This window comes from Rousettus aegyptiacus, unplaced genomic scaffold, assembly GCF_014176215.1.
Source record: "Rousettus aegyptiacus isolate mRouAeg1 unplaced genomic scaffold, mRouAeg1.p scaffold_m13_p_5, whole genome shotgun sequence".
Taxonomy (NCBI): Eukaryota; Metazoa; Chordata; class Mammalia; order Chiroptera; family Pteropodidae; genus Rousettus; species Rousettus aegyptiacus.
Window position 1 is genome coordinate 24,231,880 of NW_023416308.1, and position 18,662 is coordinate 24,250,541.

The 18,662-nt window shown below is 38.2% G+C and overlaps 1 protein-coding gene across 1 annotated transcript; it reads left to right on the forward strand.

Moving 5' to 3' along the window:
• Positions 1–7,983: 7,983 nt before the first annotated feature.
• LOC107500052 (olfactory receptor 8A1-like) lies at positions 7,984–9,044 on the forward strand. Its single transcript, XM_016124861.2, has one exon. The coding sequence runs from the start codon at positions 8,115–8,117 to the stop codon at positions 9,042–9,044; it is 930 nt and encodes a 309-aa protein (XP_015980347.2). The 5' UTR covers positions 7,984–8,114.
• Positions 9,045–18,662: the final 9,618 nt, after the last annotated feature.

Below are 18,662 nucleotides of genomic sequence, written 5' to 3' on the forward strand. Positions count from 1 at the left end.
AACACTGGAAATAATTAGAAGTTAAAGAAAAAATATTTTGGAAATGAAGACTAAACTAAAATAATAGAAGAGGAAATAAACAAATAAATAATCCCTTAAGAAAAATACACGTGGAAAAGGAGGGACAATTTAAAATCAAAAGAAAAGAAAGAATTCAAGAGAAATTTTTAACTTCAAAGTGAGACAAAGATAATCCAATATATACAGAATAGCAGACCCCAAAAGATAACAAAAGCAAGGGAACAGAAGAAATACTAAAAAGTAGAATTTAAGAAAATTCTCCTGAGTTAAAGAAAAAAGAAAGAAAGAAAGAAAAAAGGATTTATGCATGTAGCAACGAGGGACACAGCATACCAAAAAAATACTGACTCAGAATGAAAACCAGCAAACTATATTCTAATAAAATTATCGAACCTTTAAGAAAATGTAAAGAGCTTTGGGCACCCATGCAAAAATACCAATTAACGAATAAGGGGAAAAATCGTAATGTTTTGACAACAATGCTTTGCAGAAGAAGAAAATGGAATAATAGATTTGAGACAATAAAAAAATTAAATATGAACCAAGGATGATTAATTTTTATATAGCTTATATGATTTCAATTGTAAAAGCTGAAGACACACTGCTTATTAACTGGTAAAAACTCAGGTGATCTCTTGCCATGATCTTCCTAAGGAATCTATTAGACATCAAGCATCAGATAACCAAAATTACCAAATAGACATAGGTAGCATTAAATATTTATTTCCTTGTAAATCTTAGCATGGCGCTTTCCAGGGATGTAATGGGATGGGGGAAATGGGGGAGATGTTGCTCAAAAGTACAAACGTACAATTATAAGAATTCAAATTCTCAGAATCTAGTGTACAGCATGGTGACTATAGCTAACAATACTCTTGTATACTTAAGATTTACTCTGAGAGTAGATTTAAGTTAAGTAAAATGAAAACGTTAACTATCTGAGGTGATGGATATGTTAATTAGCTTGATCATGGTAATCATTTCACAGTATATATGTATATCAAATCATTACATGGTACCCTTAAAAAATCACATACACAACTGAAGTACATAAAATTTTTGTTACTCATATCTCAATAAGGCTGAAAAAATAAATGAAATAATCAAACTAAGCATGTTTTATTATGTTCTTTTAATATAAAGTTCATCTGTTCCAATAAAACAGAACAGTTAAAAAGATTAGCAGGTTTCTGTTTTGTAAATTCAATGAATTTACAATTTTTGGAGAAATATCCAATACACAAAGATGTAAAATAGAGTCCTTTTAATTATAAAGATTACAAATATAGTTCTTGTACATAAAGTTCAAAAACTAATGATAAACACTGACCATGATGGTGGTGACTGATGACAAAGTTGATGATGTTGGTGAAGGTGATGAAGATCCTGATGGTAATGACTAAAGTGGTCATGGTAACGATGATAATGATGATGGAGCTAAAGATGTCCCAGGGCTGGAATTAGGCACCGAGCTTCCCAGGTTGCAGGGTAACTCTTCCAACAGAGACAAATGAGCACACCTGGGAAGCAAAGCATCTTTTGGAACACAAGTGTAAACACGGTCTCTGGAGTGGCTACATCCCAGGAGAGGTTCCGTCCCTATATAAACAAACCAGAGCTCCCAATCTCAGCGACCCGTTTCTCTGACTGGGTTGGCCCCTTGACTGGAAATAGATGTAAACCTCGTGGCTTCCTACTTTCTGATATTTATTTCTCTATCACTGAAAACAAAGTACCACCTAAGATTTCCAGGTAACGGTGTTCCAGTTTTCCTCAACGGAGGTATTCAAGTCTAGTCTTAAAGCAATTGTGTGAGATGAGAACAAAATGTCTTCCATGAATTCCCATTTGTAATGCAAATCTTTGATATATACTATTTTCAAGCATATATGCCCCCTTCTCACAGTGCCTTTTCCTCCCTTGAAAAAGAAATATAATTGTATATGACTATGTAATTCCGAGTGTAGCCATGAGCAGCAATTCTGAGCTTCTGGAAAACCTGATAAAACCACTGGTAAGATTTTTAGCAACTGCTATGAAATTTGTGGATCATGTATAAATTGTCTAGAAGATTGCCGGAATAAAAGTTATCTTTCTGTTGCCCACAATTTTCTATGCAATAGAAGACGTGTTCACACCAAACGGCAAGAACAAACTCTGCTTGGCAACAGTACTCTGTTTTATAACAAATTTTGATTGCTGGTAATGATTCTTTTAAGTAGATTTTCTGTTTCTTATCATTGTAGGAGACTGAGATTTGATGGAAGGAGATATGTAAAATAACTTTTAAATCTATTATCACTATCTAGATAATAGGGTATCTCTTTTTCAAAAATTGAAATGCAATTCAAAATCCTTGCTCTTACTAGTTATTAAAAAGTTAAATATCCCCCTGCCAGTAATTAATGGCATAAAGTTTATGATAGCACAGGTTTCCTCGTCTTCAGTATCACAAGTACAAGGAACATTATTGTTGTTGCTGAGTCGGTCTTTTAATGCTGGACACGAAAACAGGTTATAAAACAATATGTATGGTATGCTCACTTTGAGTTAAAAAAAGAAGTATATTTATGCCTTTATATGTACACACATATATACAAAGAAAAAGATCTGCTAGAATATACATAGTAGTTTCTGATTCTTGGTAGTTAGAATATGCTTATTTTATTTTCGCCTGTTTCTATGTTTACTTTTCTACGATGCTGACATATTGGATTTTTAATTTAAAAAAATGTTTCTGGAAATATAGCAGTAGATCCCACCTTGGCCTTAATGTATTAAATTAAGTTTACTTAAAATATAAGAATAAAGTGTCACAGAAAGAAAAGTTATAGCAAGGCAGCATGGTATGGTGGAGGATGAAACAGACCTATAATCACAAATCCTGGGTTCTAGGCTCAGTTCTGCTTTTTACTAGCCTGGTGATCTCGGGTAACAGTGTAACTGAGTTTCAGTTTCCTAGAACAGGCACTGGCAAGTGTTTCCAGAAGAGACCAGACAGTATGCGCTTTAGGCCGCGCAGTCCATAAGATCTCTGTTGCCTCTGCTCAGCTCTGCTACTTCAATAGGAAAGCAGCATCCACACGCATAAAGGAAGGGATGTACCCTTGTTCCATTGGACCTTTATCATAAAAACAGGTGGCAGGCTGGATCTTGCTGGCCTCTATCCTGGAGAGTAGATAATATAACGTAGCGTCCCTCTTCCCCCACCTCCCACCCCCATATCATAAAGAGCAAACTTCAATATTGTGCAGCCACCTATTGCCTAGAGCCATAACTGAGCAGACTTACAAGGCTACACACCAGAGGAGAGGGAAAAGCACAGATTCAGAGACAGCATAATAAGGCTTGAGTTTCGGAGTCACACGCTATCAAGGTCTGTGACCTTAAGGAAGTCCTAAAATCTTGGCACTTTAGTTTCCCATTACTAAAATGGGAATAATAATTCTGCTGTAAGTACATTCCTGCCTTTCCTGAAGATTTCAGGAGTGGGACATGAGACCGGTCTCTGAAAGAATTGTGTACACAAAGGATTACAAAAATGTCAGCAATTATTTGAGGAAGAAATTAAATTAGCAAGAATTTACTTTTTTCATCTTAGAAATACATCTCAGAGATAGGATATCTATAAATATCATCTCCTGCACATATTAGTGCATGCCTGCTGAGAGGTATGTTATTTTTGTGTTTCATCTCCATGACAACAATAGTTTGATATTATTACCTGTGGTTATAATTAATACTAATAGATATCAACCACATACTCTATGTGATACTATGTGTTAGGGACTGTGCACTATGAGGTAGATATTATTTTTCCCTGTCTACAGACAAGAATGCTTAGAAGCAGAAAGGTCATATAACTTGCTTCAGATCACAGAGTAAAAGACAGAGTTGAAATTTAACCTAGCTCTGTCTGACTTCTGAGTCTCCACCTTTAACTACCACATTCACTGTCAAAGATATTTTTAACACAATTATGCTTCATTATCTAAAAATATGATCTGTTAATACCACTAATAAAAAATATGACAGATTGTGGTATGTTAATCCATTTTATTTTTTAAACATAATACATGCACACAGTTTAAAATTCAAATATTACTACAAGTTCAATAATAAAAAGTAAGTTACCTGTCACAAGCATCCCCAAGCCCAACTCTAGTGCCAGGAGGAAACTTTCAAATCTTTAATCTGTTTCCTCTGGTATTGGCCTCTAGTTTCTCCATTATATTCATAGTGCTCTTTTAGATTTTCATTATTTAGACATTCTTGTAGCCTATAAGAGGATTTAGCTCTTAATAGTTACTAATAAATATTTGCCGAACGACTTCACTTAACATAGGTACAGATTTATCAACTCTTCCTCCCCCAAATTTCTCTCTCTCTTCTCCTGAAACAGTTATATTTTTTTGATTCTCAGTACTTAATGTCTGAGTATTAAAACTATGATAATGCAGATTTCATTATCATTGTTAATTTTACAGTGAATCATCACTGTAGATCCGAATTTTGTACTTTTGATTATGTTTAAGTATTTGAACCACTTGTAATCTTGCCTGGAATTATAATAATTGCAATAATACTAAGTATCTCCTTTATATTTTCACACACTCCCTAGTATCTGTTGAATACCCATTAACAATATTCTCCAAATGCCCAAACATTTGGGACAATGTACCAATTTCATTTCTCTCCTATTGGCCTCTGTGCTCTGCCCTTTCTGGACTACTCTACAGACTTGAGGCTGTCAGCCTAGAGTTCTCTTTGCTGATCTCCTGTGTCAAATCCCCTCTGTCTTAGGTCCCAGTATTGTCAGCAAGATGTCTCATCTTATTTCTGCTCTTCTATGTGTTACATAATTCATTTTCTCTCTCCGCATCTAAGTATATAATATATAATAATTATATAATACACAACATAATATAAAAAGATATATAAAATTGATGTTTTTCAGGCACCAGTTTTAGTTTAATTGATTTATGTCTACTGTTTATCTGTTTCCTATTTCATTGATTTCCATGCTTCTCTGTAGCCTAGATTACTGATCTTGGAATTTCCTTCTGTTCTAAAATATTCATTTAATGACAAGTTTCTCTATTGCTTTAGCGGCATTCCCAAAAGTTTCACTGTTGTGTCTTCATGTTCATTCAATTCAAAATGTTAATTGCTAACTTAATTTGTGACTTCTTCTTTGACCCATATGTTATTTAGAAGTATGTGGTTTGATTTTCAAATATTTGAAGATTTTCCAGGGACCTCTCCATAAGTTACTTATAGTTTACATCTATTGTGGTAAGAGTACATACTTTATATAATTTCAACTTTTTAAAGGTATGGTTATTTATTTAATTGACTAGAATAGGTTTTATCCTGAACGATGTTCCATGTGCACTTGACAGATTGTGTATTATGCTGCTTCAGGATGGAGTGTTCTAAAAAATGTCAATTTGTGAATATTTTCTATGACCTTACTAATTTTTCCACTAGTTCTATTAATTAATGAAAGAGGAGTATTGCAATCTCCAACTAATGGTGAACTTGTCTACTTCTCCTTTCAGTTCTGTCAGTTTGTATTTTGAAACTCTATTAATAGACGAACTCACTTGGGAATATTATGTCACCTTGATGAATTAGTTCCTTTATTATTATGAAATGTCCCTCTTTATTTCTAGTGATATTCCTTGCTTTGGAGTCCCCTTTGCCGAATGATGGCATAGATGATCTAGCTTGCTTTTGATTGATGTTTTCATAGTATATCTTTTTCCATTCTTATAATTTTAGCTACCTGTCTTTATATTTAAAGTGGATTTTCTGGAAGAGTGCATCATTGAGCAATGCATTTTATCCAACATGACAATCTCTGTGTTTTAAGTGGAACATTTAAAGCATTGGCATTTAATTCTATTATCAATATGGCTGAGCTGAAGTCCAACATCTTGCCATAGGTTCTCTATTTCTACTGACTGCTTTTATTCCACTTTTTCCTTTTCTTGCCTTTTTTTTTTTTTTTGGACTGTTTTTGACTACTATATTTCGTCCCGAGTATTGGATTGTTAACTATAGCTCTTTTTCATTACTTGGCTGTTCCACGCTTTACAATATTCATCTCTTCTGGATTCGCTTCCCGGAGTGTGGCATGGAAGTTCTAGGCAGGGAATGTGGTGCAATCATTGGGCTCCTATTGTTTGTTTTCCTCTTCTTAGGAATCACTTAGGTGCCGCTGTTGTCAAATGCATTGAAAAGTTTGTTTCAGACACTTTGTCTGATTTTCTAGTTGTTGATGCAAATACAGTTCCAGTCAAGTTCATTCCTCATGGGGAGAAATAGAAATCCACTCACGACCTTTCAATTATTTTGAATGACTATATTTTTGAAATCCTTCAGATTAAAAAATTATATTTTTCACTCATATGGAACTTTTCTTTGATCTCCCATGAGTTAGAATAATAAAGACTAAAGATTAGAGTCATTTTAAGGCCATTCATCTAATGACCGATCTTGTTTAGAACTTGGGAAACTTCAGCCCTTGTCAGGCAGGTGACCTGCAAGGGGCTTGCACTCACCACCAGACAATTACTCAACGGAATCTCCCAAATTACTTCTAGCTAGCTACTTATGAGAAGCAAAATACTACCTGCTTATTAAATTATGTTTTCTTCTGTTTTGTTTTGTTTCGTTTTTCCTTATTAGGTAGAAAGGACAAATGAAGGAAAATCATCACAAGACAATGCAATACCCAGGGACAGGAGTTGCTTCTCAAGACCAACTTTAAACTGCCATTTTGACTTAACTACACCAACATTCCTGTCAGGGAGTTACTTTGGCATCTACGTATAACTACGATCAGCTACACATCTTCTCTGCATTGATTATAAGTTGACTCTAAAAACAGATATATAATAAGTAGTAACTTGAAAATCAACAACAAAGAAATATGGTGAGGCAATAAGAAAGACAATAATTATTCAGAGGATACATTTGATGTGAGGAGTGAAAGTGGCCACAGTTAAAGTGACTACTAAGGACACCTGGATTTAAAGGTATGCAAACAGGGGGATGAGGTAAAATATCCATTTCCCACTTAGATCATTTTGCTCTTGATTTGTAAATTGCATTATATTCTAGTTCTACTTCTACCTACTTACTCCTAATCCTGATCCAACCTGAACTTTTCTTCCTTCCTCTCAGCAATCAATCTCGAACTGTTTATTTCTCGGTAGCTTTATTTTTTCTCAGGACAAACTGAATCTAATGCCTATTTTTCAAGCTACAAAATAAACATAAAATTTGAAAAGAAAATCTCACTATGAACAAAAACCAAACCTTCACTGTCTTTACTGAACTTTACCACCTGCCCAGAAACATAGAGCTCAATGCCCAGAAAATGCCATGAATCAATAAATCAGAATTACTATATGTAGGAACCTGACATTATTTTTTCAAGCTTCCCAGGTGACTATCATGTGCAACTCAAACTAAGAATAACTACCCTAGAACCCCAGATGCAGTAAAATATTAGGACAAAGTCCAGATATCTAATGAAAATTCACATTTGTGTAGCAACTGAATATTTGGAAAATATTTCCATGTATATTATTCCATTATATATATATACATATATATGTGTATGTATATATATATATTAACTTTGGGAATTGATCTTATAATTCCATTTTATTCTCAATGTGGAAATTGATTTGTCACTCAGTAATATATTGGTTTGAGATAAGGTGGCCACACGTTTTCATTTTATGGGTAATATTTTGGGATTGTCTCGATGGCGAAGGGGAGCTGCTTTCTCAAACCTATAAATAAAACATATTAGTACTCGACTCTATGATACTTGAGGAACAGGAAGGTGATAAAAGCTCCAGGAGGGGCCCTCTTTTACTTCATTTCCTCTAAACCACACCCACATTGTCTGAATTCTAGAAAACATTAGAGGGAGTACAGAGACAAACAATCAGGAAAGAGTTCAAGATCACTCACTCAGAAACAGAAGTTGGTAACTGGCCTCATCAGAGAAGCTCATATATAGCCTTTCATAGGCTCTTCTCTTTTATCCCCACAGGGCTCCCAAACAAAAGACAATGGCTGCAGAAAATCACTCCACGGTGACAAAATTCATTCTCAAGGGATTAACAAATCGTCCAGAGCTCCAGCTCCCCCTCTTCCTCCTGTTCCTTGTGATCTACTCAGTCACCATGATAGGGAACCTGGGTATGATAACACTGATTTGTCTGAATGCTCAGCTTCACACCCCCATGTACTACTTCCTCAGCAATCTGTCATTCGTGGATCTCTGCTACTCCTCTGTCATTACCCCTAAAATGCTGGTGAACTTTGTGTCAGAGGAGAATATCATCCCCTATGCCGGGTGCATGGTCCAGCTCTACTTCTTCCTTGTGTTTGTCATTGCTGAAAGTTACATGCTGATGGTGATGGCCTATGACCGCTATGTCGCCATCTGCAGGCCTTTGCTTTACAACATCATCATGTCTCATCACGTCTGCTCCCTGATGGTGATTGTGGTCTACCTCATGGGGTTCATTGGCTCAACAATTGAAGTTAGCCTCATATTAAAACTGCCCTATTGTGAGGTCCTCATCAGTCATTACTTCTGTGACGTCCTCCCGCTCATGAAGCTCTCCTGCACCAGCACCCATGATATTGAGATGACAGTGTTCTTTGTGGCTGGATTTAACGTTGCAGTCACCAGCATAACAATCATTGTTTCCTATGCCTTCATCCTCTCCAGCATCCTCCGCATCAGCACCACAGAGGGAAGGTCCAAAGCCTTTAGCACCTGCAGCTCCCACCTTGCAGCTGTGGGGTTATTTTATGGGTCTGTTTCGTTCATGTACTTAAAACCCTCCACAGCCAGTTCTCTGGCCCAGGAGAATGTGGCCTCTGTGTTCTACACCACAGTGATCCCCATGCTGAACCCCTTCATCTACAGCTTGAGGAACAAGGAGGTAAAGGCTGCCATGCAGAAAACACTGAGGAGAAAAATGTTTTGATGCAAATGTCTTGATTCTTTCTCAATTTTAAAATTAAGTTGTTATAAATACCAACAGGAAGCCCTCCCCGTGAGTGCCCAGCCATGGTTGGGAACAATCACACTCTCTACACGGTTGGTTAAATATCTCCTTTTCTTCTTCTCTCTTCCTTCCGCCTCTCTCTCTAATCTCATTGCTGTTTGAAGCCCGTTGATTTCCAGCTCATCTCTTCTTTCATTTGGGATCCATTTTCTGTATCTTGAGCCCTTTGGTGAACATTTACTAACTTAATTGAAATTTAACATAAATGTTAAACTTTCAGCATTGAGTTTGAGAGTCATTCATTATTTCTCAACCCAGTTCTTACTTTTGTGCACTTAGGCATGCACAAGGCAAGGAGAGGTGATTTTGAAAGTCACCAAGAAGTAGTAAACAGTCCCTTTATCATCTAGACTCTTCCTCGTCTCTTTCATTCCTTTCTACTTATTCCTGCCCAAGAACTTCTACATGATTCTGTTATGTAATTTTCTTAGTAACAATAAAAATACTACTAGCTGCTAACATGGGTTTGGGTGTTTATCCTGAGTCATGTAACTCTTGTAAATGCTTTATATGCAATATTTCAATTATACCTCACAACAAATTGGTACAATTGCTATCCCCATTTCAAAGACATAGAAACTTGGTTTAGTCACTTGCTCAATCAGAGCTGCAAAACAAAGACACTAAGATTTAAACCCAAGCCTAAGTGACTCCAGAGCCCATACTCCTGGCTCTAAATCATGATTCACTTTGCCTTTTGAGCAGCTTGTTCAGCCTGCTTAATTATTCTTTTCCAATTTCAAATGCTTCTTGAAAATAATTTCTCAGACCCTCATATTTTATCAACCACCCTAGCCTCTTCCCACATACAGGCGACTTCTTCAAGATGACTAAGGAAAGATTACACTAAGGAAAGAGTGACCAACTCGATCTGGTTTTAGAACCGAAAGCCCCACATCTTGGGAAACCCCTCAGTCTCAAACAAACCAGGATGCTTGTTCATCCTATATTTACACATGCTGCAGAAATCTCTTGTCCTGTTTAAATAATTGATAGATCTACTGCCAATAAAGTCAATGGTATGGGACAGTTTCTCCCTGCTCTCTTGTTTATAAGGATATCAAGGATACTTGTTTTAGACTCAGCTGCCGATATAGTGCAAAAGAATTGATGACACTCTCTTACCATTTCTAGCTATTTTTGGTATACTATTGTATCAGTCAGTGGTTTATTATGGGAAACAGAAATAACTCTAGTTTCCTCAAGTAGAAAGAGATTTCATACTTGCTTACAGTTTTTGAATGATTGGTGAAGGAATGAGGAAGCCCCCAAAGTGATTCCACAATAGATATGAGCTCCCGCTGCCACTGTGACCCCTGCTACCACGAAAAATGCCTCTCACATTCACAAACCTGGTAACTAGACAACAGAACCCTGGTTTGAGCATCACATGGAAACTTGTTAGAAATGCAAATTTTGGGACCCAGTTCCACATCTACAGAATTACTGGGTGGGGTCCAGCAATCTGTTTTAAAAAGTCCTCAGGTGATTCTGATACGTACTGAAGCAAGAGAACCATCTCATTGCCACCTTTCAAATCTCACACAAATGCATTCAATTAGTGCTACAAGGCCACAAGAGATAACGTGATTTTTAGCTTTTTGACCTGACTATGAAGTAGGTAGAAGGGATATTGAGAGAGCTACTATATCCATTTTTTTTTTACTGACCTTCCTCCAGCAAGAGCTGAAACTTCTGCCACTATAGAGTCCTCTAATTAGAAGAATATGTAGGAAAATACCTTCGTTATCTAAAGAGTATAAAAAAAAAATTAGGATTTTTGTTCAGCAAAGGATAGCAGGGATAGAGTTAACAGAAATATAACAAAATAGAAGAAGATATCTAACTAGCATGCATATATTAGAAATTTCAACATCAACAAAAAATAAAATGGGCACGGTATATAGAACAATTTATAAAAGAGATACCCTAAAGTGCTACCTAGCATATGAGGAGATGTTCAAACTTTTTACTAATCAGAGAAATGCAAAATAAAACAGAATGTGTCTTTATACCCACCATTGGGTAAATAGGTAAACTGTAGTGAAGAATTTGCAGCAGTTAGAAGCAAAGGATTAGCTATAAGCAACAGAGCTTAGCACTACAGTGCTATGTGAAAAAAAAAATTAGAAAGATAATGAGATATAAAACACACTGATACTTACGTATATTAAAGTTGCATATATACAAACCAGAGGGGAAAAAAAGCATATTTAGAAAGAAAAAAACAACTGATAAAATACACATTAGGAAGGTTAGAGTGATTACTCAGAGAAATAAGATTGAATGGAAGTAGGGAGTGGGAAAAAGAGAAACAGAAAAAAATAACTTTTCCAGCCCCACCCCAGGTACATACCAGTCAACACACCCAAGAAGCCCTGAGTCAGAGCTGGCCACTGATCTGCTGGACAGGGAGACCAGCAGGCCTACCCTCAACATTGTGGAGCCTGGGGAAAGACCCTCTAAATATTTAGAAGTTAAAAATCAAGCTAACAAAATGCTATTTTTTCTTCCTACCTTGACAAATATACCTTCATAAAAGTAGAAGGCCCCGTTTAAATTTAGAAATCACAGAACTCTAACAGCTCCATACCAGAACTCAGTACGAATGTCAATGTAAGACTGTCCAAGCCTGCAGAAAATGTTTACGAGTTTATTTGGGCCCAAACTGACAATTGCCAGGAAGCAAGGTCTCAAATGCTCCTTTGTAGTTTCTTTTATGTCTTTGATATTAAGGAGGAAATGGTAAAACAGATTACAGGAAGGTGGGAGAAAGCAAAATGGGGATTGGGTTACAGGACAGTTAACAACATTATGTGCAATCTTGAGGATGGTCACACCCTTGAGGGGTATTACTTTAGACTTTTTAAAGGTGTGTCAACCTAGATGCACAAAAGCAATGGAGAGAGCTGGCTTAAACCTTTCACTACAGATGTTATAGACGTGGGTAGGGGGAGTACGGGGCCAGCGGGGGGGGGGGGGGGGGGGGGGGGGGGGGGGAGGGGAGGCACGGGGCATGACTACTCACCATGACAGGCCCAGTTAGGAATTTATGACTTATTACAGCATCCCTTTTTCATCCACACTCTCATATTACAGTTCAAAAAGCATCTTTTTTTTTCTTAGAGTGAATTCAAATTTATATGCAGAGGTCCATTCTTTATGGGAAAGTCATATTAAGTTCAAGACAAATTTTATTTCAGCCTTAGGGTTTCTTTTCCCCCTTATTATGAGTTTGGCATAGTGTTTTCTTTAAAAAGAGAGCAAGGCTATGTGAGTGTGTATTTCGTAAACTTCTTATTCAGATTTTATTTCAATAAGATACGGGCACAATGGAGCATTCTCTCAACATGTGTCCTCTGAGATGTATACTCAGTCTAAACCTCAAAGGACCGCTTTCTTTTTTGCCTATTTTAGTTTACAATACTGTATTGTATACTTAAAAATTTGCTATGAGGGTAGATCTTATGTTGTGTTCTTATCACAAAAAAAAAAAAAAATCTTTTTTTAAAATAAAAAGACCAGGAAGAAACTTTTGGAGGTGATGGTTATGTTTATGGCAAAGATTGTGGTGATGGTTTCGTGTGTATATTTATCTCCAAACTCACCACACTGTATACCTTAAATACATACAGCTTTTTGTATGTTAATCATACCTTGATTGTGCGGTTCTTTAAAAAAGAAGCATCTTAGCATTCAATATCAATTAATGTTCACAATCTTGTGAGGTTATCTACATACTCTTTACAAATAAGAAATATGGAGCTAAATGATTTGTCCCAAAATGTGGAATAGATAAAGACCACGAACAGGCAAAGGCTATTTATTCAGAGCTTGCCATATAGCAAGGGAGCTGGCCACCTTGATCTTACTTGCCTTTGGCAGAGACTCATAAACAAGAAGAGTGTTGGGAAGAAAGGGAAGCTTCAGGTGTACTAGGATGGCAGGTTGCTAACAGGGAAGCAGGAGGTGGGCTGAAATAGGGGCATCCTTCATGATTGCTCTGGGGAACATATTCTGCTTCCTCTGGTTGGTCCCAAATTGGAAGTAGGGGCAAAAAACAGGGAAGCTGGCAGTCAATGGGGAGTTAAGCCCATTCTGGCCTAATTATTGCAGAGGTTTGGCTTTACAGGATGTTTGCTCTAGAGGTCATGGGTAAGAATTCTATTTTTACACAAGGTCTAGCTGTTATTTGTTTTCATATTCAGTTTCCCAAAAGTCACACCGTGAAAAACTGGTATTACCATTCCTGATATTTTGCCTGCAGCTTTCAAATTTTGTGCTCTTTCCATTTCTGTACATTACCATACATTCCAGAGCTTGTCTGAAGGATCCAATGTAATTGAAATAGCTTGGGAAAAGTCCAGGGAGAAGGCACAGGAAGGAAGGCCTTTAGCATCACTGACTGCACAGCAGTTTGGGAATAGGAACTACAGTCCAGAGCTAAAGCTTTCATTGGGAAAAAGAATAAAATACAAGTGTAACAATTCCAGGCAGTCTAGGGGCTCCATTCTCATTCCAAACCACAAAATGAGAGCTTTCTGTATATTTAGGCCAATGCTGCACCAATTACATAATGTTGCTGCCCACAGCCTGTTTCCCCATCACCATGCTGGGATTTTCTCATCTGTGAGAGTTTAGCACAAAGCAGTGGGGTTCCACTGGCTCGGGGACAGCTCAGGGTAAGCAGCCCAGTACCAGTCTCAGTTGAAACAGGATCCTCCTCCAGCAAAGACCACCTCAAAGCCAAGTTCCTCTTGAATAAGCAGGGCCTGGCCAGTTATTTAAAGAAACATCTCCTGTTCCTGGCTTAGATAACTGCTCAGAGCTGGCTGCCTGAAACCCATTGGGTCCTGGCCCTGCCCGTCCTGGGATCCCTCCTGCTGTCTTTGTCCCACCTGCAACCCCAGTATCTTGTTGTTAGTACACACAGCTGCAGAGCACATGTCCTCAGAGGCCCTTGTGCCCAACGAAAAGTCTTGTTCACAGCGGTGGGCTTCCCTCTGCTGCTGTTGTCCCTGGCCCAGGAGTTCTCCAGTGTGTTGCTGCTACTACACAGTGCAGTGGAGGGGCCTCCACAGCCTGATTCCTCCCTCTCCATGGGGCTTGGATGTTATTAGATGTTTCATTACTTTGGGCTGGTCTGGGAGCAATGAAACAAGCAGACAAAGCATGTGCTTAGGCACCAGCCAATCAGGGCACCAAAAAAATTTTGAAAAACACTTCCAAAGTTTTTAAATAGTAATAATAATGATTTAAAAAAAAAAAACTAGAAGAAAACTACTTTAATTGCAGAACGTATGTAATCTTTAAGACATTTCAAATTTTAAAACTTTATTTTGAATTTCATATGGCTGATGGAGAGTTATCTTTGTAATGGTTTTAGGGCCTAGGACTCCAATATAATCAAGACAGGCTGTCAACCACACTCTGAGAAACACTGCTTTAGATAAAGGGTGTCCATGTAAACTGCTTTATCGGTATGTATAATTTTTTAAGATTTGCAGTTTCCCCAGGAAGTCCTCCAACCTCCTAACAAAAGAGGGAGAAAGGAGCGCACGAAGAATTTGGCCATGAGACTGGCTGCCAACATTCTAAGAAGCTGACAGAAGAGAGAGCATCGGGGTGTCACAATTTAGTACACACACTTGTACTTAATCCCCATCTTTTCAAAAGAGAACTTTCTCAATGGTGCTTGGTGTTCTGAGTACATAAGCTGCAGTTAGTATAGCTGTAGGTAATAGAACCTAGCAGCAGCCTCCTATAGCTCAAACTGTATGGGCTTTGCAGCCAGACTGCCCTAAATACAAATTCTGATGTCTTCATTAACTGCAAAAACGAAGAGGTGGCCTGCTTGGTACTTCCGCTGTAGAGTAAAAGTGTTACCAGTGTCCATCGCCTAAGGGACAAGTGGATTCTCATGCAGGAATCCAACCTCGTAAGAAGAGGAGTGCAGATGGAGACAGAGGACCTGGCTTTCCTTTCTGGACTTTGAGAGTAGACATGTCTGAGAGTGGACATCGAGGGTAGAGGAAGGCCTCTGCCACAGGAGCTGGGTGTGGAAACCGCTGAGGGGATCCACAGCTGACAACTTTTTTACGTTATCCCATAAGACATATTCTGTAGACATGCTCCAAATTTATTTCCCTTTGTCATCGCCTAGCCTTTAATACAGTCGTGCTGAAACCTTCTGGCCTTATCTCGATGTGCACCATAGGGCAATATGCTATTGTCATCTGTCCAGTGTTGAGGGAAAACTCAGGGCCTCATGCGTTGGTGGATTGACATTAACGAGAAGAGCCAAGGGAAGAGAGGGAAATCTTCAGGACAGAGTTTGGGTCCTTTGGTCCAATGACCTCTCTCTACTTTGATAGTCAAACTCAGTTCCAAATTGAATATGGTGGGTTTATTTTAGGAAAAATGGCTTTTCTCCCTTTCCCCCTCTCCCACAGAAGATTCATGGAGTACATACACAGCAATGACAATGCAGCACTTGAAAACACTATTCAGCTGTAAAAAAGAAGAAAATCCTACCATTTGTGACAACATGGATGGATAGAGCTCAAGGGCATTATGCCGAATGAAATGTCAGAGAAAGACAAATACCGTGTGATCTCACTTATATGTGGAATCCAAAATTAAAAAAGCAACAACAATGAGCTAATAGACACAAAGAACAAACAGACTAGTGGTTGTCAGAGGTGGCGGGTGGGGTGAGGGTGGGTAAAATGGGCAAAAGGGGTCAATAGGTATAAACTTCCAGTTAAATGGGGATGTAAGTACTGAGCATGGTGACAATAGTTAATAATACTGTATTGTATATTTGAAAGTTGTTAAGAATGTACTTAAAAGTTCTCATCAAAGAAAAAAATTGTAACTATGTGTGATGATGGATGTTAACTAGACTTATTGTGGTCATCATTTTGCAATCTATACCTATATTGAATCATTATATTGTACGCCTGAAACTAAACTGATGTATGTCAGTTATATCTCAATAAAAAAAATTTCAATTGTTAAAAAAAAGCACATGAAAGAAAAGGAAATATTTCTGTTTATTAAGATAATTATTAAATCATCCATTCATTAAATCATAAAATTGACAAGTATTTATCAAAATCATTCTTTCTAGCTACATGATCAGAAAAAAGTTTTCTGTCACTAGAGACACATAAAAATAGTAGATAAATAACAATAAAGCAACTTTTTATTAAATGGTATGGTTGGCAGGAAAGTTGCTGTGAGAGCAAAAAAACAATTTAAGAACACAGGAAGCCGGCAGTGTAAATGAAGCTATGGCGTAGGCGTCCGGTGTTGACTGGGGGTGTCTGCCACTCCCTGGAGGCGGGAGCCTCTGTTTTCATAGGTGAGGGGCGAGAGACAAAGCCTGGGGCCCAGGCAGCGTGGAAGGTGGGCTTCAAGGCCATGTCATCTCCCCACCTCCCTCATAAACCTGTGCTCAGAGACGGTGAAATCTGTGTGAATGAACTAGAAAAGTTTCCCCACACAGAGACATGGTGAAGCTGCCAGCTGGTCCCAGCCTTGGCTCCTGCTGGATGGAGCAGGGGACAAAGAGAAACCCTGTCACTGAGGGTCCCTAAACATAGTCTGCACTCACATGTGAATGGCCTGGAATTCACACTGCCTCCTGATTTGTGAAACCCCGTGCCAAATATTTATTATAGAGAGATCCTAGGTGTTATTGTTTTTAATGATTTACAAGTGTCAGGGCTCCAAAGGGAAGTCAGGGTTGTGTGAAAGCACTAAATGGGGGAAAGTGGAATGAGTTTCCAAGGTCAGGGACAGCATCTCGGAGGGGGTGAGATTCAGTGATCTGTAGGATAACAAGGTATAGTCTATATTTGGCTTCCCATCTTCAGAACCTCCTTCTCTGCCTAGAGAATCTGCCCTTGTTTCTTAGTTGATCCTCCACTCCCTCATGGTAGCTGGTAAGACCAGACACTTGCTTCCTGGGCCCCTAAAAGACTGGAGGGACACTCGACCTCAGCCAATCAGATGCTCCCACTCAAGACTTTATTTCTGAAGCAAGTGGTACAAAGAAACAAGGAGAATTTTGCGTCCACAAGGGAAAGAAAGAAGACAATATCTTGCAACCAGTTGTGTAACATAGTGGTGTCTACATAGGAAATGTCCGAACTTGTAGAGAATTTTAAAAGTTTATTTGGGCCGAACTGATTACAATTGCGGGAAAGTGAAATCTCAATGGATTAAGAAAATGCTCCAGAGAATGGCAGCCTTGCAGCTTGTTTTATACATTAGAATCAAAGAGGAGATGTAAGGAGGGTTACATGAAATCACTGGTAGTAGATTAAGGGGGTAGAAGAAAGCAAAGTGGGGAAATATCTGGGCTGGATAAAATGTAAAACAGAGAGACACATACTTCTCTTACATTAGTGGATACAGGAGAGTTATTAATTCATGTTTACAGCACATAGAGATCATCTGTGGGGCACAAGATAACCATGAGGGGTTCTGTGGTCTTGGGCTCTGGTGCAGTGGGTTATGCTTGGAGAGGTCTGAAAAGAAGGGGTTACTCTGATGTCCCATGAGTATGTTATCTTAAATGCAATGAATGAATGAACAAATGAATGAATGAATAAACAGGCTTACTTAAGGTAAAGATTGACCTTTGTCAAAAAAGTTACAGGCCCAGCATGTGACTACCTGCCATGACCTACTTTTAGTTTAACATTTTTATGTTCAGACCATTCTTATATAGTTAATTGTGGTCCCTGAGTTTGTAGGGCCTGCTATGCTGGCCTCCCCCGAGTTTGTCAGGTTTAGAGTATGGCCTTTTTCTCATCCACAGCAGTGTCAGGTGGGGCCAATGGTAATAACCAGTGGCCGGTGCTACTTAAAATGTTATATTCCTTACTTGCAGCCTTAGCTGTGATTCTAGCCACCTAGCCTAATTTCCTAAACCCAGTTCTCGAGGCTTCTCTACAGTTCTGTGAATTACCCCATCTTGTCAATAAATTTCTTTCCTGCTGAAGTTAACTGGAGTCATATTGTTTTTCACAGCTAAGCACCGTCACTGGCTATAATAGAAGCTAGCCAGATGGAGCTCCAGAGGTAAGGGTGTGGGGAGAAGAGGATCCCAGGCAGGAGAGCAGCTCTCTTATACCCTGTGATTGGTCATAAATTCCTCCATCATCTTCCTGGAAAAGTAATAACAGCCCTTTCTTCTTGCATCCACGATAATACGCAAAATTTACAAGGAACCTTCTTAAATAATTTAACACATCCCCCAAATTATTTCCAAAATCAAATAAAGGAATGACATTATTAGAGTTTATATGTGTAACATGTGGTGTAGTAAACAGTCACTGTTAGAGACCTTTCATGTGACACACCTGCACACACACTCATGTGCACACACCCTTTGTTGTCTTTAAGGTGCTTTATGTAATCAATGCAGGGAGTAACTCATTGCTCATTTTATAAAATTTATTTTATGGTTTTGTTTTTAAATGATTATAACTTATAACAAATTATGTACCTTTGCTTTTAGACAGA